We start from the raw sequence: 22,622 nt of genomic DNA, 5'->3' as shown, positions 1-22,622 counted from the left end.
CTAAAAAAAGTGCGCGATTCAACGCGTGAAAAAAAAAAAAAAGGAAAAGGAAAAGAAGAAGAAGAAACGAAAACGGAGTTTTTCTCTCCTCGATGAACTCTTTCCCCGTCACCCGCCAATAAAAATTATCCTACTACCGTTTGGATATTTGCCCGGCCATTAATACCTTTGATTTATCCATTCTTTCTCTTTTTCAATCTCGATTTCTTTTTCTTTCTTCTCCCCCCCCCCCCTCCCCTCCTTTCTCTCTCTCTCTTTTATTCCATCGAATTCGGAATATCGCGAAAAATCAAATCGATTCGAACGGATTCCATCGCGTTACCCCCATTTTCAACCCTGAGAAAAGAAGAAAGAAAAAAAAAAGAAACGAAGCGAAGAGCGAAGTTCATAATTAAAAAAAAAACGTATGATTCGTCAAGGAAAATAATTTCGCCAGCCTGGATGCCTCTCTTCCCGGTCGGGAATTGAAAGAAGGTAGCGGTTTTCCACGACAATTTCCTCGACTGACAAACCGAAACGAAGGAATCTCTTAACTTCGTTTTTTTAACCAATTGTTACGGCGAGTAGCAAGACTTACCCCGTCATTCCGTCGTGCCTAAACGAGACGCGTATCCCTCCTCCCCTCCCCCGTAAAAGTAACGCCCTACAGCACACGTACATATACATTTATATATATATATATATATATATAAATATGTATATATACGCACACAGGAGGATAGCTACAACAAGCTAGCGGTCGTTCGAGTGAAAAGACCGCGTCGAGAGCCGCGGCGTTATTATCATACCTTCCTTTTTAATAGGAAACTTCGCGGACGGTTGGAAGACTCGCTGAAGGGTGAAAGGGGTAAGCGATGCTCCCGGGGAAAAGGAGGAAAGCGATGACGGGAGGAGGAAGAGGAGAGAACGAGAGAGAGAGAGAGAGAGAGATAAAAAATGCAAGACAACCGAACAACCGCGATTCGAAGAAGCGAGATGGATTAACGGAGTAACGGATGGAGAAACGGAAGGGAAGATGAAGGAAGATAGAGAGAACGAGGACTCTCTCGCGATTAATGAGCGGTGTTTGTTGTTAATTGCTGCCGCCATTAGGTTGGCATCTCCTCGCGAGCTTCTCCCCCTCCCCCCAACCTTCTTCCTCTTCCTCTCCACGTCCCTGTCTCCTTCCTTCTCTCCCCCGTCTCTTTGGCCTCTTTCCTTTTTTTTTCTTTCTTTCTTTCTTTCTTTCTTCCCTTTTCTCTATCTTCCCACCTTCTTCTTCTCGCGCTGTCACCCAGGGGGTAGTACCACGGGGTTATACGATAAATACACGCACACTCGTTTGCGATCCCGTATGTGTATATATATATATATATATATATATATGCACAGATCGAAACTCGTGGCTACGTTGGATCCTTTCTCCGTGTTCACGAATACCATCGTGAATAAGCATCGGTACATAATGCCATCTAGCTATATATACATTTTTTCCTTCTGTTTATATAGAGTACGAAGATATATATATATATATACATACAGGAGCCGTGCACATCTAAAACTCGCCGAGCTAAATCTACCACCGAGCCACCCTCCTCCACCCTCCTCTCCTCGAAAGCGGGGCGCGCATGTTAATGATCGCCCGCCGCGGCCTTTATCTTTTCCACCTCATTTGCGCGCCACGAGTGGGACCAGGGAGTTTGCGACTCGCCAGAAGAGAGAGGCAGGGGAAAAAAAAGGGAAGGAACGACGACGACTTCATCCCAGCCGCTAAAATATTTGCTCGCACCAAGATCATCGTAACCGTCGCTCGAGGAAAGGTGTACGTACGTACGTGTGTGTGTGTGTGTATCGCGCGCGAGAAGTTCAGACCGAGGATGAGACTCTTCCACCACCCATTTTTTCGACTTCATCCTCCCTTTTTTTCAACCACCACCGGCTGAAGAGAGACTTGAACGAGCATCTTCTTGCAGGTAGCACGATTCGCGCTCGTGTGGGTGAGGGTGGCGCTCGGATACCGCTCTCTCTCTCTCTCTCTATCTCTTCTCATCTATTCTTCTCTCTTCCTCGCTCCATCCCCTTCTTTCCTCGGGTGCCGCATGGTTCTTCTTCTTCGTTTCTTCGCTCCAACGATGACGCGATTTACGGAGAAATTAAGACCGACTACGAGGCGAGCGTTGGGGTCATTTTGACGATTATTACTCCCTTCTTCCTCCTCTTCTTCGAGTTCTTCTTCCTTCCTAAGAAATTTAATTATTTCGTTCGTATCCCTTACACGGTTTTGCACATAGAAATTCGGTACTTCTTATCTTACGATACGAAGGATTTTCTCGATACGGAGAGGAAAATAGTAATAGGAGAAAAGATAGGGAAAGAAGGTGTGTAAAAGATATTATGAAGGATATTATAAGACTACGGCAACATAAGACTCGCAGCAACTTTCTTCTCCAACAACTAATGTGATAATTACTCAAGCGGAAGTAATAAAATTAATCTTGCCGGTACCGCCTCATCGCGTTTCCACCCTCCCCTCCCGCGACTCCTTTTAATCCACCGTTGAATTTCGGTGGCTCTGCCCTCTTATAAATCAAAGCCAGTTTAGCTTTTAATAATTCGACGGAGGGGATGGCCGAGCGGATAATATACGCCCCAACTTCCCTCCTTTATTCTCCAGCCAAGAAGAGTGCTATCCCGTTAATATCTGCGGTGACAGTAATTCGTTACGCATTTTCGCGGAAAAAACGAGTGATCCCTTTGAACATCCCGTTTTTATTTGAAAAAAAAAAAAAAAGAAAGAAATTCTCGCTTGCTTTAATTCTTAATCGTTCGCTCAGATTGGATCGATCGTTGTGAACAATTTGTGACGAAATTGAACGCGGCGAGAGTGGTTGAAACGAATCGGTGGGCTCGTCTCGAGCGGGAGAAAAGTCTGAGGGTACACTGGGTAGGTTGCTCCGGGTAGGTTCTGGACATCGAGTAAGTATCAGTAAATAATCGCGGCGGACGTTACATTACTCGGCGGAATTTATGATTCGGGCCCGTCCGGTCACGTTTGCCGGAGGGCTCCTCCTCGAAGACGCTCCGGAAGAGCAAAAAGAAACTTTGAAGAAGAGGAAGAAGAAGGAGAAGGAGGGGGAAGAAGAGAGAGAGGGAGGGAGAGAAATGTATCCCGAAACGGGACAAGGAGGAAAAAAGGTCGAGGTGATGATAAAATCCTAGAATAAGAGACAGCCCCTGAAACACGATCCAATTTGCCACGCTGTGTTTCCAACGCTTTAAATATTACGTGAATTTACGCGTATCGAACATTTTTTTCCCCTCTTCGATTCGATAACTGGGGGGAGAGAAAAAAAAGAGAAAAAAAAAAGAAAAAAAAAAAGGGAAGAAATCGTGTAAAAGAGAAGGCAGAAAAATGGAAGAAAATTGGAAGAGATTCAGCGGGGAGAAATGGGAAGGGAAAAGAGTAAAAAAGAGTAGAGGGTCTCGTGCACGATCGCTCTTTTAAACGCATCCCGAGCTAATTTGCCACGGCATGTTCACGAGGTGATAAACACTAGGAGGATTCGAGTGTAAACTCTAGCTCGTATCACGATTTACCAGCACGAACGAATCTTTAACGAGTATCATCCGGTTCGAGTGAAATTGGAAAAGAACGAGAAGATGGCAGAACCGGTTATCTCGAGATTTCGAAGCATTCTTTGGAAAAAGGAAGAAAGTTCAGGAGAAACGGTGACACGCGATTCGCAACAATGTATTATTTCGTTTCTCTGGAAAAAATTAGCGTCGAAACAAATCGCGAGGATCGACCAAATCGAAAAGATTCGCGAATTTAAAAAAGGAAAAAAATTTTAAATTTAAAAAAGCGATTTTAATAACGAAGGAAAAAACGATTGATTAAAAGTTATCGCGGAGTGACCATCTCCGGGGAGATTAATTTAATACCCGAGTAAAATCAATCAACGAGAATTGATGTTGCTCGGAAGAGTGGAGTGCCGAACGAACGACTTACAGGTCGGCTGACCAATTGTACGAAACGAAAGGAGAAGAAGAAGAAGAAGAAGAAGAAGAAGAAGGCAATATTTGCTTTGCGACGTAGCGGGGCCCGTAATCAGTGTAAATCAGGGGACACGTAAATCACACCCTCTGCGGTAAGAGGTAACGGGTAGTGTAACGCATGGCAAGAAGAAATAAGTGATCGTACGCCAATAGTAATTTAAAGTTGCTCCTGTAATACTTCGTAGCATCGTATTTGAATACCAATTTCCTCCTCCTTCTTTCTTCTTTTCAGATTCATTTTTAACTCTTCTAACGATAACGAAAAATTGGTAGATTATTAAAGGAAACGGGTATTCGATGCAGAAAATTATCGTTACCGTTATTTTCTCTCTCGATTACGAAATCAATCGATTTAAATCGATTCTACGGCGGCGATCGAGACGAGTATAATATAATAAAGAAGGATGTACACTCGTGTACACTCGTATTTTTGGATACGTGATTCACGTGAGCGGCTTGTGTGGTCGTCGGTACCGCCCCCGATTGCTTTCCAAACCCCCAATGTAAGAGAAAAGAGAAACGAGAGATTCGTTAAACCACCTGTTAATCACATAACTGATTAAATTATTAATATTCGGATAATTATACGGTCCACGCCGATCATTAATATATCTTCGTTATCGATTCGAATCGAAATTGTCGTCCCCACGATCCCACGATCGTCTATACTGATCGTCAAATCGACGAATGCGCATCTAATTTAAAGTAAAAGGAAACGATTTTCGAATGAAATTCCCCAAGTCGTTCAATCTAAAAGTTCCCCTTGATTCAGCCTTGCTCGAATACTGCGCTCGCTCAGGTACGTACTCGTATTTTCCCTCGCATCGATGCATACGTGTGCATAAAGCACACGTGCGCCTTCGTGACTGATTCACTACACGCTCGAGCACGCTCGAGGATCGGTCGGTGCAGAGAGAGAGAGAGAGAGAGATCCGTCGATTGCAAATCCGTAAATCATCGGCAGGAAGAGGCGTTTACGCGCAAACGAATTAATTGAAAAGGCACCTCTTCGTCGTCCTCTTTCTTCCCTTCCTCCCTCTCTCTCTCTTTCTCCCCATTCGGCCCTTTTACCTTCTTCTGCTTTCCGCTCCACTCCATCTTTTCTCCGATTTTTTGCCTCTATTCTCCTTTCTCATTCTCTCTCTTTCTCCGTTTTTATCTCTCCCTCCGATTTTTTTTTTTTTATACGGACCAATACATCGAAAAACAGCAGCATTATCTATCCATTTCCCGAAACAACGTACAAACAACAACGACTCGATTCATCGTTTTGATCGATGCGTTTAACGGTAATCCTTTTTTCGATCGGGAATATTATGGAAACATATTTAAAGCAGGGAGGGGAGGAAGAGGAGCGTAGACGAAGCGTAATTGTTCACACAAGGATCCCCGGGTTGATCCCTGCACGATGAAATTCGAATCGGGCAACGATCGTTTCTCCACTCGTTGATCCCTCTTCGTTCGCCTTCTTTGCACGCCTACATCTTTCTCCGTTCCTCGCGAAACCTACAGTATCGGGCTATCTATCTTCTTCAGGTTCCACGGCCCGGTCAGATACACAATATCCCGATACCTTATCGCCCACATGATTTCTGGTTCGTCTACGTCCAAGAAACACACGCACGCGTCGTCCTCTCTTATATCCCGATGTAGCATTCGCTTCCTCTCCCTCTTCCATCTCCTCCTCGATGGCCAAGGAACAAGTAACACGGTCTCTCCTTCCTCGCTTACCATCTCAATAACGCGAATGACTGAATGGGCCTGGAGCCTCGAAATCCCAACGAGATAACCTTTATTGTAATTACAATAAGGCATTATGCGCCGAGATCCACGGGGGTCGGAGGTCACACTTCGGGCTGAGATCTTCACTCTCCTCGAATCTCTATTTTCCATCACCTCTGTGTCTATATTCGTTTCTCTCTCTCTCTCCATTTTTAAATCTATCAGCTTTGATCGCTAAAAAATTCTCCCGTATATGTAGAGCTTGATACGTAGAGCATAATTTTATGATTTTGCGATTATGATAATGCGAAAGGATAAAAGAAAAATTCCAAGATTATTATACGCTCGATGAAAAAATTCCACGGCGTAGAAATATTCCTCCTTTCTGCGATCGAGCCTTCGATTCTTTACCGGCGAAACATCAACATGATTCGATTAGAAGAAACGGAAACAAGCAGCGAGCTTTAACTGTGACAAAAAACTTGGGAGGAACTTAATCGAAATAAAGTTGGACGAAGGTTGAAAGGAACGAATGCACCGAAATCGTGGCAGAACGAATCGTGGTGATATTATCGAGAAGGAGTGGCTGCTCGTATGCACGTATCGCGTTTCATGGCACGGCCATCTTTATATATGCAGACGGGCCACGCGTGGAAGGTCTGCGGTAGGCGACATGTTCACTGGACATGACTTATTGCCTACAAGCGCCACTGTAAATCTCGGCGTTACAACGTCTGCTTCTGCCACCGAGGCGCAAGGGCGGCAACCGCACACCGAGACACATGGAGATCTTTGAAAAGATGCTTGGGGTGGTGGACCTCTTTCTCTCTCTCTCTCTCTCTCTCTCTCTCCATTCAACGTGAAATTAAGCTGGTCGCACTCGTTCCAATTAAATTCCAACAGGATAATTTGTCTAAATTTCTTTCTCCGATGACTTTCTATTCGATACGAATATTGGAGCGTTATTTCTTTTCTTCTTCTTCTTTTTCTGTTTTCTTTTTTTTTTTTTTTTCCTCTTCCGCCGGATAAAAATTTGCCACGTGAGAAAGAGGACGATTTTAATCTTCGACGAGTGACTGACGTCACGGATTTGACGAAGATTCGGTTGAAATTATAGGCAGAAAATTACAGGTCCAACTTCCGGTGCTAGCGGAAACGATCGAAGACGCAACCCCATTCTTATAAAGCGAACTGTAATCAAAGATGATCGACAAGTGGAATCGATAAATTAGATTCGAGTATATTCGAAGGAAACGCAAAATTACTGTTGTAATTCTTGTTACTTGTATATATCGGGAAAAAATTTTGGTTTTTCTTGCTTTAACAATCGAATTGCTGATACGTCGAATGGGTCAAAATCTAATGATAAGGTAGCACTAATAGCCTGGCTGACTATAGGTCTCTTCACGGCTCGATTCTAATTGAATTAGAAGATCCGAAGGATTTTCGAGGCAGGGACCAGGAGCAGGTTAACCCACCATTTACGAGCAACCCTTCATTTCGAATAGCGAGAGCGCCAAGGAAGATTCAGAAGCACCCTCGGCCAGTCTGTTTGCTTGGCAAACGATAAAATAATGAATCCCCGCACTACGGCTCCTCTATTGGACTCGAGGAATTAAAATCTCGCGCTGAATTAAGAGCACGATTCGATAAATAAATTAGGGAGAAAGAATCGCGTAACTTTCTTTGGGAAAGTTATTCCAAAATTAAAGGAAAATATAAAGCATTAATACTGCTATACGTCAATCTTTTTTTCCTTCTTAATGAAGATTTATGATATAATCGCGCTTTCATTTAGATTAATCTTGATAATATTACTAACAGCAAGCATAAAAATTATGGTAAAAATGGAATCGTTATTTTCTCTTAAGAAATCTATATATCATTTCTACAAACGAAACTTTAATTTTGATAAAAGAAAACAAAAGCAATATCAAGTTTTAATCTTTGTGTGAAAAACGTTGTTATTCTTATCGTAAAGATTTCTTAAAAATCTATGCTGTGCAAAAAACAGTACGAGGTAAAGAAACTCAGGAATCGTTAATTCCTCACGACGTGGTACCTCGGGCGTACGTCAAATTGACATCCATCTTCACAGGAACCGTCAATTTCACGACGATTTGCACCCGCGGGAATTCGTCTTCACGTGCAACGAGTGACCGTTCACGAAAAAGCTCGAACAAAAAGGAGGGTCGGTTTTGAGGAGAGAGAGAAGAGGAAGAAGAAGAAAACAGGTACCGATGACCGCGGCACGTCGCGTGACGGAAGAACCCATGAGCACACGCACGCGCATTGCGATTTGCATCTTGTATTTGCGTCTATTCACCAATGAAAAACCAAAAATTTGTTAACCAAAAACTCGAGAAATAATCTATCACGTTCAAAACGTGTCCTCTTAACAGAAACAGTCTACGTTCTAATAAACTCGGTAATTTTTAATCGACGTACGAATTCGATCCGAACAATGGATTGATATGTATCTTAATATATGAAATAAATTGTTAAACAATTCGAATCGTGTTTACCATTCGATTCGATCCATCTCTTGCGACGATTTTTGCGAATGTGCATACACAGGTAACAGCATCTGAGGATGTAGCAATTACGTCTGAACTCCTTGCCACAGATGGACGGGACCGCAACCACGGAACGCCCCTTGCGTTACACACATGTTACAAGTTCCCTTCTGTCCTTCTTCCCTTTCCTCCTTGCCCCTCCCTCCCCCTCTTCTCGCTGCTCATTCCTTCCTGACCGAATTAATGTTCGTACGGCCAGCACGAAAGACGCTCCTGTGGGAACAGCAAGACGCGGCTTTGTCGACGTCCATCCTGGTCGAGGAAACGGCTTGGTGAACGATTACGAGAGGCAAGGAGAGATAAACTAGAGCAACACGAGTAGGAAGATGAACTTGGAGAACGGCTACGGTTAATGAGGACAAGCTGAGTAACGAGCAAGGTAAACTAGAGAGTATCGGCTGAAGAGTTGAGCACTTGGAATTCATTAGATAATCTTGTAGGATAGAAGCGCGTTATGAGCGTGGAAACTGATACTGAACATCTGAAATGACGATAATTTATAGAGAAATTGGTAAAAAATTTGATCGATTACAAAATAAACAATGCCAATTGTGATACGTACGAGTCTCTCAGTAAATTCACGCCACTTCGTTATTCGTTGTGAAATTGAAAAATTCGCTCTAGTTTCAATCGTATATGCAAGATGATCGCTGGATAACGGTGACCCTGAAGACAGCAGGTAACCCCATAGCCGTGAACTTTCTTTTCTCTTCGTGCGCCGTTGACAATGGAGAGCCACGATCGTCTCGCGGAGTTGTGCACGCGATGACCTGCGTACTTCCTGAGCACACTTGAAGAGGAAACGTGCTAACGGGAGCAGTAGCCCCACTTTCTGTTCGAAAATTTCACCCTTTGTTCCACCAAGCTTCGCTGTCCGTTCAAGCTAGCCGAAATCGGAATAGAGACACGCGAGAAAGAAAATAGTGTAAAAATAAAGGACGGAGGAAATGATTGTTTAAATGACCGGTTATCAAGCGCAGTTGGCCAACTAATTCGCGCAATATTAAGCGTAAGTTGGTTACCTCTCGTCGAGACACTCGAGCTCTAACGCACCCTGGAGGTCGTGAAAGGGATGAGACGGTAGTCACGTGTATTCTGCCCGGCATAGTCGCGAGATTACAGGCCGGCTCGAGGCTGACTGCGATGTAAATCAATCTGCCACGGAACTTCCCCGAGGGTCTGGTCTAAACTGTTCGTTCTATGGCGAAAAGTGAATGGCAATCGTACGAGGTGTCGGATGTTCGAAACTATATTTTCTTATTGGTCTCGTGCATCAGCGCAACAACGTTTTCGAACCTAGAGAAGAAACAAGAAAAGTATGAGATGAATGGCGAGACTACCGTTGGTCGTGCATCAACTAGAAGAGGATCAACGACAAAATCGTGCCAGCTGCATTTATTGAAAATTACTCCTCGCGTGCGAGCTGCACGAAAATGGGAACGATGAGGGTGAAGAGATGCAGCCGATCCCAACATACGATTATGCTAACCGAATGGCGCTTACTTTAATAAGTTGAAACACTTTAAGATGCAATATATCATTGTATATCATTGGCCCCTGGATTTCTAATTTTATCTTCGAGCGATAAACTAATATATATTTGATATAGTATATTTGATTATAATACCGAGTTTCGAAATGTTGACGAAATGTTATATATAAATAGAGAACGGCATTTCGACATTTATTGATCTTTCTCTTACCGAAAATGATAGCGGCGAGTCGCATGAATTTTGTGCATCCGTAAAAGCAACTAATGAAAACACACGAAAGGACGAAATATGGTTATTTAACGTCGTGACCCATTCAATTTTCTGGACTTTAATTCGGACGATGGTCAATGTGTTTCATCATATGCCCTGAAGTCCTATATTCTTTGTGCGTAGAAAGAGGGATGTAATTATGAACCATCGAGGGATGTTTTCGTTTCCCGCTTTAATTAACAATATCCGTACGTAGCGGTCCACGTTAGTCGCTTCAAAGCGGTGATTTCTTTAGCATGAACGAACAAAATGCTACGTGAATATTGCACGTGATTCGTGATTAATTCTACAATGAAATATTAAATGAAATAGAATAAAGTATGAATATATAGAGGCAAGAATGTGCCATATATACATATATATATATATAAGAAATTATAAAAACTATCACCTTAGCTTCTGGATATTTACGAAATTCTGCAAGTTACGAACTCTCAAAAGGAAATTATCGCTTTAGGCGATCGTGTCTCCGAGGAAGGCCATCGGCATATGCGGCTCGCGTGCATCAATGCAACCGTAGGATCGCAGTAACAGGTGCAGATGCAGAGGAAGCAATCGTCAGCTCGACAGCCCGCGGTGCATGTGCGCCTATTATGATTTCTTTCATAATTAGTTTCCCTTCTCTCGTTCTCTACGTTTCTCGTACGAGTGCCCGAATGCAGCTATTTATTTATTTCGTTGTACATATGCATGGCCCGGCAAATGTGTCGAATTCTTTGTCATTTGCAGTACTTATGTCGTACATTTCGACATAATCCTGATCATAACTCTTCAGAAATTTTATTATGTTTTAACAAATTCTTACACAATATTGCTTACACTATTATTTATAAAAGCGAAAATATCGTTTCGCGTGTCATAATTTTGAGAATATCGCGAAAATTTTATCATTGCTCTTCGCGTTCGATTACCGTTTATGGCGATGTAGCAATTTACATTAGTATCAATAGGTAAATTGCTTACGTTTACAATCATTATCGTTTCAAGTGAAAATTTATCCAAAATACGATATATTGTGAAAACAAAATTTATGAACTTATGAGAATCCCTAAATTTATGACTTTTCTATTACAAGTCATAAATTAAAATTTATTAAGGTACGTTTAATAAGCTTAAGTCGAGTATGTACAATTAAAAAAGTACCTGTATAACTTCTCGATCCATCAATGTTCATAGAAACGAGGTAATGTTTAAAGTTATGGGATGGTCCCAAGACCATCTCAAGGTACTACATATCCGAGAAAGCATCTTGCCAAGGGATTTCACCGAGGGTTGGCTGTTTGCGCCTCTCGACAAATAAGGGGAAGTCGTTATCCTCTGGATGGGAGGAGTAATTAACTGCTTCTACCTCCTTTCTATCCGTCCCACCTCTCAGCCAGTATCCTTCCTTTCCGGCTTCGGCTTCTACTCGAAAGAGCAGACTTAAGGAGACCCGCTTAGGCTTTCACGCGGTCGTGTCTTCATTATTCACGCTAATCTGCTTTTGCCTCGTACTCCTACCGCCTCGATCTTACTCCCTTTCTCTTCAAGACCGAGTTCTCCCGGATAATTCATTATTTATTATTATAAATACTAATCAAATCTTGGATATATTTTCTTCAAATTATAATATCTTTACTAATGCAAGAAATAGTCGATTAAGTAAAAAAAAATTACGGGTTTCGATTTACGGAAATTGTGTTAATCGCACAAAATGTTATTCACACGTATTTCCAATTTCGACACAAGCCGTAAAAGAAACCCCACAGTGTTCGTCAAATTCTGACAAATTGTTTCCTTTATTAACTGGTAATGCCGACAAACGTTGAACCAGTGGACCCCCACTGCGATAATCTTTCATTAATCTTCGGTCGTTGATTGATCGTCGTAATTGATTGGCGATTCGAACGAATGAATGACTGCGATAAGATTTCAATGTCTTCTCTGATTAAAATTTCGTGATGAAATAATTACAATTAAATATGAATATAATAAAATATTATATCAATCTCAAGGTATAGATATTTCTAAAGAGAAGATTCAATATTTGGAAATTGAATGAGGTGTGAATGAAATAAAACCTCTTAAAAACATCTACTCTGAAAAAATAAAATTTAAATTCAAATTAAATCTTTTACATATTACTCTTTGAAATATTTACTAATTTACAAATACTACTCACAAATACACCATATATTAAATATATGGTAGATGTATTCGATTTATCCGAATTATAATATAAATTTTATTAAAAATTATATATTTTCTGTAAAAATGCAATATTCATTATTTTGATGTTTAAATTAAAAATACATCTGAATTATTAATTTACTCGTATGAATGATCGAATCGAGATAAAAAGGCAATAAATTTTGATAAAATAATCCTGAAATAAAAAAGCGATCTTGTAAATGCTTAAATATTTCGATTTTTAAAACATTATTTAAAATTTTTTAATTTAACATTAAGATTTCTAAATCATTGAAGGAATCCTCTTCTGAAAAATAAATTTACCTAAAACTAGCAAAAATAGATGATATCAGTTTTTCGAGTAATCATTACATAACTATGAAAAAAAACATGTTTAGAATAATTAAGAATATAAACTAAAATTCTAGAAAAATTATTTTCATTTATCTACCTAAGAACATTTTTGCATATTAAAATTTTTCTATTGATAATACACCATTACTGCATCAAAACTCATACATTACAATATAAATGCACAACTTATATATATAATTTTTATTCGAGTTTATATTTTTACTGCGGTAAGTTAAGTAGAACATTTTGACCTGGGGGCAAATAAGCTACTTGACGAGATCTAGAAAGATTATGAGCTATGTCTTCTGCAGCTTCAATTCTTCTAAGTTCAACTAAACCATCGCCTGCTTCACCAAGGGACTTTGCAATTAAACTAGCAGCCTGAGCATCACCTTCTGCACTAATAATAGCAGCTTTCTTATGCTGTTCTGCTTTTTCTACTAAGAAACGGGCCTTTTCTGCTTCTTGCTGTGCTACTTGCTTCATCTCCACAGCTTGAGTAAATTCTTTTCCAAAGGTTAAATGTGTCTGAAATAAAAAGATAAAAAATATAAATATGAATAAAAAGATTATAAAATCAAATAAAGTATTATACATCGGTTAAGAAACAAGAATTAAGATACACTTACAATAGAAATATCATCTAAAATTAATCCAAATTGTGTGGCTCTTTCTGTTAAGTCTTCCCTAACCTTTTGAGAGACAATCTCTCTCTGTGTGATTAGTTCTCCTGCATCAAACTGAGCAACTACAGCTTTCAATACTTCATTTGTAATAGATGGCAATACTCTTTCAGCATAATCTATACCAAGAACAGTATAGATCTTCGGCAAAGAATCTGGTATGGGTCTGAAGAGAATACGAAGTGTGATGTTTACGTTTTGCAGATCTTTACTTCCAGTGATTACAGGAATATTCCTTGGTCTAGATCGAACATCAAATATGATAGGTCTCTGTACCCAGGGAATAATAAAATGTGTTCCTTCTCCTACAACTTGGTTCTTTATTCCAGTAAATCTATCAAAAATAACAGCTCTGTGACCTCCATCAACTAAAACAGACAATTCATAAAAATTATAAATAAAATTCGATATCACAAAACATCTCACAATAATTTCATCATACGTATATATATATAAATGTATAAACTAACCATTGTATAAAGCATTATTAACAACGATACCAGTCAAAGTTAAACCCACACCGAGCTGTCCTAATCTATTCCAAAACATAGCCATTTTTAATAAAATACCTGAAATAAAAATAAAAAGTCATTTGAATAAAAAAAATAGATGAAATGTATTATGATGCAACACTAACCAACTTAACTAAAGCGTGGTCAAACAACTTTAACCTATAAACTAATAAAATTATAATATGAATTTGTATTATACGAAATAAATATAAATCATTATTTTTATCGAATTATAAAAACATGATTATATCAAGAAAGACAATATTTAATAAAACTATATCATAAAAACAAGTAAAATATTTAAAAATGCTATAAAAAACCAACCACATGCGGTCTCAATCAAATCTGTATATAATTAAAGATACGTGTAATTAAAAATAGAAAACACTGTTATATTAAAAAATAATTAACGTTTTTCTTATTGATATAGTTTATTCTTACGTAATAAATGCTGTCTTTCGAATAAGAACTCACTTTTCTTCTCGTACTGCGTATGGGTGTCGGCAAAAGTAAGATGGAGTCTAGCCAAATTTCAAGCAGGTCGACAATAGCGCCACTTAGATTTTCGGAGGTAAATTTAAAATGCAAATATTACGAATAAAGAAATATAGAACAATCGCAATATTCAATATGTGGAAAATAATTAGAATTTAAATGATATTACATAATACGTATTATGTTATATATCAAGTTATATATTATATAATTTATACACCAGAGTTTTATTCCAGCGTTTTATTTTATTATTTTCTGTTACAAAGTATTTTAATATGTGATTCACTCGTTTTAAATTTATAAATTTATCAGAAGAGGTTAGTACATCATTATTTTCATTACACGAAGTTAATTTAATATTAAATATTTGATTCAAATATAAATTTTTGATTCTTCTTACAATTTTTTAATGGCTCTGATGCAATACTTATTAAAATATTATAATACTATTGCTATATTACAATTATTTATGCAATACACATTTTTAATATAAGTGTGTATATTATTCTTATCAAAATAAATATGCAAAAATTATATTATTTTGATTTTTGCAAAATTAATAACGAAAAAATAATCGCCCCCGGGTGGGCTCGAACCACCAACCTTTCGGTTAACAGCCGAACGCGCTAGCCGATTGCGCCACGGAGGCCACGTGACAAACGAGTTCAAATTACAAAATTTAAAATTTATTTTTAACAGTATATTTAAATTTTTTTTATATTTATAAGATAAATTTTGACACATCATTTTTTTTTCTTTGATAATTAATATGATATAAATATACGTATATTATAATAAAAACAAGTTAATAATAACCTTTGTAAAAAATCAAAAATTTTCCAAAGTAAAATTTTATTTTTTCATTCTTTGTAACTACATCATCATTCTGTATTATCCTAAAAAGAAATTATTGATTGTTAATATAATTATAATATTAAAATCAATAACTGCTGCTAAACGATTCTAAATAATGACAAAAAAAACATGTTTCATAAGATGAAAAATATGATTAGATGATTCCATTTCATTTTATTAGAGATATGAAACACTATGTACGACTGGAATTTCATCTTTATGCATAACGTCCATGCTACCACAGACTCCAGTTACTTGACTCTGAAGATCAGTATGCAGAGAAACCGTCACACTGTCTACTTTATAGAAAATATGAACTGGTATCGTTTGTGAATCAATTACTACATAGTTATAGGCAGTGGTTAATCTGTACAAAAAAAAAAAAAAAATATATGTTACAGTTGTATTATAATATACAAATAGAAATATCTTTAGAAAATGAAATTAAAACAGAATAAATTTATTGAAAAATTAAGTTTACCTCATAGGATAAGAACGTGATTCGTTCTCGGATACTATAATACCTTTTTGATAATCATCGATAATTTTATTATCTATTTTCACAGATACTTTTGTTTCAAGAGGCATAATTTCTATTTCATGTTCACCAATATAAACTCTTAAAGCCAATTTCTTATTTTGCACTAATTTTACAAAGATACTATACGTATGATGTACATGATCACCAGACATCAAGATCCATTCGTCTGATCTGATAAATTGAACGATACCATTCCAAGTAATAGTAATAGCATCATTAATAGTGGGATTAAGAAGTCGAGGATAAATTGTGCACAATTCTATAGACAAAAATAAAAAATAATATATAAAAATATATCAAATCAAATCAGCATAATAATTGAAATTATCATAGTAAAATAATTAAAAACTTACTAATTTTTTCATTAAAATAATCGTTCAATATTGACATAGAGTAATGAATATTATCCATCCATATATTCCAAACTGGATTACCAAATGGTAATTGAAGTAATTCGTAACTGTGTGTCGGAGTTGTAACAGCTAGATTAAGAACAGATGTCAAGTATGGGAATTCTAAGACAATTCTTGCGTTTCCAGGCTGTACATGGTTCCAAGTATGTTTCATATGATCGAAGAAAACAGCACGCAATTTATCATGAACTATATTTACAGTCGACATTATTTGCTGAGGTACCTATAAAATAAATAATAAAAATCATTCGTATTAAACTATCATCGCTATGAATCTTAAACTATAAAAAAATTTACCTTTCTTACGGTCGTATCTAAAGTATATTTCCTCAAAGTTGAATGAAGTATATCTTCTTCAATGCATTCTTTAGTCTTAGGAACTTTCGAACTCTTGGTGTGGAACAAAGGATTCTGACTTTGATTGTAACATTCAATATACATGCTGTCATAGCTCATTTGATTCTTTTGTTCTTCTAACATTTCGCCTTTCATGATGATTGTGACATCCATTTCATCGCGTACACACTTATCTTCTTTCGTTTGTCCCATAGTAATCGTCATTTTTGTATTAGTTTCCTTCTTTCCATTAACTGTTAATAAATCATCAGTAATCTCTGGATATTCATTTTGTGCCTCAATACATATCTAAAAGAATATATCGAATATTCTTTATTAAAAATGCTTCATTTTAGGAATTTTAATTCTTACAAACCTTTAAATTTTTCTCTTCTGGTATGGTACGAGTAATCATAATTCTCATACTATTATTAACATGTCCCTGAGACAATATAATGTTAAGATTCATATCCCATTGTCTTATAGATTCATTAGTGGAAGCTGCTTTAGCATTTAAATTTCCACGAATATCGATCCTCTTACTGCGTAAAAGATCCATTTTTTGTGTTTCGTGAAAATCTTGAATGCTAACTTTTCCAATTAAGTCGATCTAATAAGAAAAAAAAAACATTAAAATATGTGCGTGTTCTGATGTTATTAAATGCAAAAGAATTTTTTCAATTTACCACCGAAGTAGGATAAACGATACTTGGTTCAGCTTTACATACAAGAGAACAACTTTTTCCTTGTCCTAAAATTACGTCGCTCATTATTTTATGACGGATTGCTATAACAGCCTGTATCCTGTATAACGGAAATAAATTTTAATGTTATTCTTTTCCCTTGTTTTTTATTATCTCTTAAATTCTTACTCACATACTGTTTTCGATTGTCTTCGACTCTGAAAGTCCTACAAGCCATTCATCCATAAGAGAAACCGGAATAAAGTCATTGTCGCAATGATATTGCATCTTAAATCGAGTTCCAATATCCTTTGAATCGAAAGTATTCTCGTATGTTTTCAAATTGACGTTATTGGCAACAACTTCATAATGATGGCAAGTAGAACAGAACTTTTTCAGCAGATCATGCTCATCGTTTAAAATGGTGACGTAATTTTTACCGTAAATCGATATTCCCGCAACCGAGAAGTCCGAAACTGGCAATCTTGGCCATGTAATTTTAAGACTTTTCGTTTTCCAGTTCCAGCCAATGCTCATTTCGCATGGTGAAACAACATCGAAAGACGATGTCCTATGAACAGAGTGCCAGACATCAACAACAGGATTATAAATTGACATTATGTGTTCGCCGTGCATCCATTGCTGATATTTAATTTTTGGTTTCAAGATTAAAAGATTTTTATCTTCAGAGACTTCAAAGCTTCCTACGAGAGAGAATAAAGAAGGTACTTTCGTTGCCAAAATAGCTGGTACACCAAGATCAGTAGGTATATGCATTTCATAATGATCGTGATATAAAACAGTCTGCCAGTTAACAACATCCATGTATTCAGTAATCAATTTTTTCCATTGTTTCAATTCATTGAGAATTTTCTGCCAATTATTCTTGGTGCAATGGAGTATCGAAACAACATTGTTGTTCATTGTTAAAATGACATTAACGTTAACATCTTTAATTTTCGGCATAATCTTGGCTGCTGAAATTAATACATTTTTCACATTGTCATTTTTGATCGCTTGTACGACATTGCCGAACACGTTTTCATCGATATCCTTAACGATCTCGCTCAAACCATCTATATTCCAGTGGATCTATAGTATAGAAATATAGTTAGATGATATTACAAGGATTAAATATTTTTATAACAAAATTTATAATACAATACTCACTCCTAGTTTAGTGACAGGTTTACGTGCTTTGACAGACGCGATATGTTCGATCGAACCAACGTACGGTAAACCAGATGTATGATCCACAATTAAGGAACCTTTCACTCTTTCGTTATATTCATACTTTTTATCCACGTAATCGACGTAAAATTTGCGCGATAATGGACCAGTAACGTTCCTCGTTTGAACGAACTTTAATAATTTCTTAGCCATTTCTCGAACCTGCATCAGACAGGGATCTACCGAGGTAGCAAGTCCTTTCAATGTATCCACGTAATAATTATAGAGATGTTCGTCCTTCTCGTAAACCATCAACCAGTAAACGTTTATAAACCGTCCTAATTGAGGCGTTTCGTTCATCAAGACATCAAACGCGGCAATTCTAACCGCTGTTGGAAGGGTAACGTCAGTTAGAACCGGCCAGAGTAAGTTATAACAATAATCGGGATGTTCGAAGACTACGTTTTTCATGATCCAAATAGCTTGCGCGCGAACATTGTGCGGTTTATCAGACACAACTTCGTCACCACGGATGATAGGCTCCAAAAATTTCAGAATCTGAGTTAATCTTACGTTTTTCATGGCCATCATGTATACCATCTTCATATGATGCGTCGGTTCGTCTGCAACATTTATCATCGAATAAACATCGAAGAATAATCGATGGGATAAGGATAGGAGCGAGGTATTATAAAAATTGCATTGTACTTCTAATATGTTCCATGAAGTGATGCAAGTATTTATCCAAAAGAGGATCTATGGTTCCAGTCTCCTCGTGCTCAAAGGTTTTACGAATCAATGTAGCAAAACAGAATATGCTCGCCTCCTTAACTTCCATAGAAACAGAATCGTCCAAGTTAAGAAGTTCTTCCATCTGCACAAGCAGTTTTTTCGAAGGAACTTTTACATGCATCGGAAGATTTCCAAGCATCGTAATTGCATTCCATTTTGGAACGCTCTTTGTGCGGACTACGTTTCGCGTGAAAAAGCAGGCAGCTGGGGTTCCCACATTTGACAATATTCCAAGGAAAATGTTTCTAAAAGAACAGAATTGAAAAGAATTTATCTCAAGATACGCATTAATCGCATTATTTTTTTTCATTAGTCGACAAGATATGCATACCTCTTCACAGATCCGTTCGCATCTTTATCATTTTGAATCTCGCTGTACACTTGTTCCAATGATGCGACATCCATGAAACTCATAACGTATAAAATCCTGTTGATCGTTTGATCATGTTTCCAATCCGATTGTTTCTTGTCGATTTGGCTCTCTTTGAGATAACCAGCAACCTCGTTCAACATCTTTCTCAATTTTATAATAAAATCATCGAGTTTGATGGTGTGTCGACCATGAGTTATGTCTATGTCAGCTTGAGGAACGTTCGAAGTCGTAGATTCATCGTAGATAACATTTTCGATAATTGAAGGATTTAATCGTACGATGTCCGATAAGTGTGGCTCGGATACAGAAACAACGTCTTTGAGATGCAACGTTTGGCTGCAAAAACGGATATTATTCTAAAATAAAATTATGATATTTCGAATCTATATATATATATATTTATATTTATTCGTTTTGGAGATTACTTGGTCAGAAGATAATGCGTGTCTGATTCAGCCACCCACGGTATATAGTTGATCGTTCCATGACCAATTAATTTTTTTATAAGAACTTCGTTGTCTTGATTTTCTATCACGAAAATGCGTCTACTAGCAGTGTTCATGTCATCCTGTATAAGATTAAAAGAACAAATAATATTGGATTTAAATTGTTTTTATCTTTACTATTTCAAGAAAGAAGTAAAAAAAAAATCTTTTCTTTTCTTTTTTTTTTTTTAAATACCCATTCATCCACATGACATTGCTCGGAATCAAAATAGCTCATCTCCCGGTAAGTAAAACGAGTACAATTCTTCGATTCGTGAATCTTCGTAACGACGAATTCTTTGTTAGATCCTACATGGTCCAATGGATGAACATTATAAGCTACTTGGCAAGTACCGTGAATGGTGTCCTAGTGGTAACAACCAAAGAGAACATTAACGAAAAATCTCAGATCATGTTCCCATCAGTCGTTACCTACCTCGTGAGTTATGAAACTGTGTGATTTTATTGGGGTTTGAACTCGAATATTAGTCATGTCCAATTGAAGCATAGAGACGATACCCTTTTTCATGTTTTTCGACCATCCCGGCTCATTTTCCATAAATTTTACACCTTTAAGCTAGAAATAAAGATAGGAATAAAGATAATAAGTTAAAAATTCTCACGGTTTCCATTCAATTTTATCTTCTTACGTGTCCATTTTCGTCATAAACGATGAGGAAAGGATTCAGAATCGCGTTGGCTACGTCGGGGATCGATTCCGTAACAGAATGCGATTCGTAATGTTTCATAAATCCATTGTATAATCTATATTTCATATTGGTCAAATTAACATAATAAGTATTCTTCAAGATTGAGTCGGTGACATGTTGCACGTTAAGTAAACATTCGATGCCATAGTTGGATGCGAATAAAGATGGCTCGATGACACCAGCCTTCGCATCAGCGATGTATTTGTAAGTTACAAGTTTTCCATGTGGAAAAGGAGCTGCAATAATATTAGATAAAAAATTTTTTCTACGATTCAATTATTTATACAGAATTCACTTCAAGTTCTCGATTTCGTTATCTGAGAAGTTATTTATTTTATTAACTTACCCGGAACGGCAATCACCGTAGTTAGGATCCCCAATAATACTAAAAGAATTAAAGAATGTATATGTCATTTTAAATTATTAATAATGTTTTTGAAAATAGAAATAAAATTACAGGAAATTTTTTTTCTTCCTTTTTTGTTACTTACCGATTAGGGTATTCATTATAGTGTAACCCTTGTAAGAAGACTACTAACGCTGCTGTGCTGCATTCTCCTTTTATATGGCGAAAAATCTGTAAATCCTGGTAGAATAAGAAAATGCAAATAAAATGATAACCCCTCTTGAAAGGGTGTTGCGAACTGGCTATGCCGGTGTAATCAATGAGGAAGATAACCCGTTCGTGCACCATCACAAGTTACATTACTACGTGAATAATTTTTTAAAAATTATCAAAATCAAGTTTAACTTGACTCGTACTTTTTGTATTTGATCGTATATATCTCTATATGTTAAAAATCTTCCTTCTTTTTTTATTCTACGCGCCAATAAAATGTCATATATTGCAATGGATATTTAGATATTTCTATTTTATTTATAAATAAAGTTGCATATAGGAATCGGGTTAAAAATTTTAAAATCCAATTTCTTTAAAAATAAACATGTAAGCATCTTTTGCCTTTTATTTTAATTAAATTAACGAAGAGATTAATTATAATTGTACAATAATTGTTTAGGGAAGAGAAGTGTGATTTTATTGTTCTTTTCTTTCTTTTTTTTTTTTTTTTATTAAAATGTCATTAATATTTTTTTTATCTTGATAACTCTCATCAAAGTTATATTTAATTATAATGTCTATAAATCAAACAGCTATGTAATATTTATAAATAACAGTTATGAATAAAAAAAAAATACTTGTTACTCTTTATTTGACTCATCCTGCATACAGATTTTATTGCAATTATCATATATCGTAAAAGTTTTTATGTTCATACGGAATATCATTGATTGAAAAATTGATTGAAATCATTTATTTTATTATGATAGGAAATTGATTGGAATTTTCCTTGAGATTATTTTTTTTATACATGTAAATTACAATATTGTTGATTAATAAGTATAATTGACTTTATCAATAATGTTTAAAAAAACAACAAATAAAATTCGATTGCGTGTTTACCGTCGCACATGACAATCAACAATATAATTGCAATGATTACGTTATACCATTTAAGTCGATGAGCAGAAATTAATGGTATTATAAAATAAAGACTTCCCCTTCTTTGTATCTATTTATAGAATTTAAAAGATCGAAAACTTAAATTTTTACCGATAAAATAATATAACACAATACAAATACAATACTAAAAATGATTGCATCATTTTACAAGCATTTAGATAAATATATCGTCAGTATTTATAATTTGTGGAATGTTGATTGTCGGAATCAGTTTTTAAATTATTTTCTTGCTGTTTACCGTTAACTTAAAAAATTCTTTAATAACGAAATCTATCGGCTATCACCACTTCAGCCAAAATGTATTTTAAATGCTAAATCATCTTTGATAAAACTACTAATAAAATTCCGTGTTTCGATGATATATAATCATTCATTAAAAAAAAATATATATATATATATATACTTAAATAAATAGTAAACAATTTTCTATTAA

The 22,622-nt window shown here is 36.5% G+C and overlaps 3 protein-coding genes, 1 long non-coding RNA gene and 1 other non-coding gene across 13 annotated transcripts; 1 reads left to right on the top strand and 4 right to left on the bottom strand.

The window, feature by feature from the left end:
* Window positions 1-8,642: 8,642 nt before the first annotated feature.
* On the bottom strand, window positions 8,643-9,583 carry LOC147656584 (uncharacterized). Its single transcript, XM_086914231.1, has 3 exons — window positions 9,356-9,583; window positions 8,896-9,216; window positions 8,643-8,814 (listed from the first exon to the last, which is right to left on the bottom strand). The coding sequence occupies exons 1-3, from the start codon at window positions 9,437-9,439 to the stop codon at window positions 8,758-8,760; spliced, it is 462 nt and encodes a 153-aa protein (XP_086770357.1). The 5' UTR covers window positions 9,440-9,583; the 3' UTR covers window positions 8,643-8,757.
* Window positions 9,584-12,687: 3,104 nt separating this feature from the next.
* On the bottom strand, window positions 12,688-14,934 carry Phb1 (prohibitin 1). Of its 9 annotated transcripts, none has more exons than XM_086914224.1 (5): window positions 14,289-14,351; window positions 13,940-13,980; window positions 13,773-13,871; window positions 13,249-13,670; window positions 12,688-13,147 (listed from the first exon to the last, which is right to left on the bottom strand). In XM_086914224.1, exons 3-5 carry the CDS (start codon window positions 13,855-13,857, stop codon window positions 12,839-12,841), a joined length of 816 nt encoding a protein of 271 aa, XP_086770350.1. In that variant the 5' UTR covers window positions 13,858-13,871; window positions 13,940-13,980; window positions 14,289-14,351; the 3' UTR covers window positions 12,688-12,838. The 9 variants fall into 9 exon arrangements, with proteins under 9 accessions (XP_086770350.1, XP_086770353.1, XP_086770351.1 ...); XM_086914227.1 differs by having other exon boundaries at window positions 13,940-13,973; window positions 14,289-14,346; XM_086914225.1 differs by having other exon boundaries at window positions 14,256-14,305.
* Window positions 14,367-15,608, top strand: LOC147656583 (uncharacterized). The gene is made up of 2 exons (XR_015294142.1): window positions 14,367-14,626; window positions 15,346-15,608. It is a non-coding gene; the product is annotated as an uncharacterized LOC147656583 (long non-coding RNA).
* Window positions 14,885-14,958, bottom strand: TRNAN-GUU (transfer RNA asparagine (anticodon GUU)). Its single transcript has one exon. It is a non-coding gene; the product is annotated as a tRNA-Asn (tRNA).
* On the bottom strand, window positions 15,145-21,313 carry Vhdl (larval-specific very high density lipoprotein). The gene is made up of 16 exons (XM_003690825.4): window positions 21,159-21,313; window positions 21,014-21,052; window positions 20,608-20,903; window positions 20,394-20,534; window positions 20,154-20,324; window positions 19,898-20,040; window positions 19,431-19,808; window positions 19,016-19,344; window positions 18,308-18,930; window positions 17,331-18,229; window positions 17,141-17,258; window positions 16,831-17,064; window positions 16,416-16,763; window positions 16,059-16,341; window positions 15,646-15,964; window positions 15,145-15,531 (listed from the first exon to the last, which is right to left on the bottom strand). The coding sequence occupies exons 1-16, from the start codon at window positions 21,172-21,174 to the stop codon at window positions 15,342-15,344; spliced, it is 4,527 nt and encodes a 1,508-aa protein (XP_003690873.4). The 5' UTR covers window positions 21,175-21,313; the 3' UTR covers window positions 15,145-15,341.
* Between the last annotated feature and the right edge of the window lie 1,309 nt (window positions 21,314-22,622).

This window comes from Apis florea, unplaced genomic scaffold (genome assembly GCF_048593485.1).
Source record: "Apis florea isolate Af1SG1 unplaced genomic scaffold, ASM4859348v1 contig_3587_pilon, whole genome shotgun sequence".
NCBI lineage: Eukaryota > Metazoa > Arthropoda > Insecta > Hymenoptera > Apidae > Apis > Apis florea.
The sequence above is the reverse complement of the archived record's forward strand: the minus strand, read 5'-3'. Positions and strand labels throughout refer to the sequence as shown.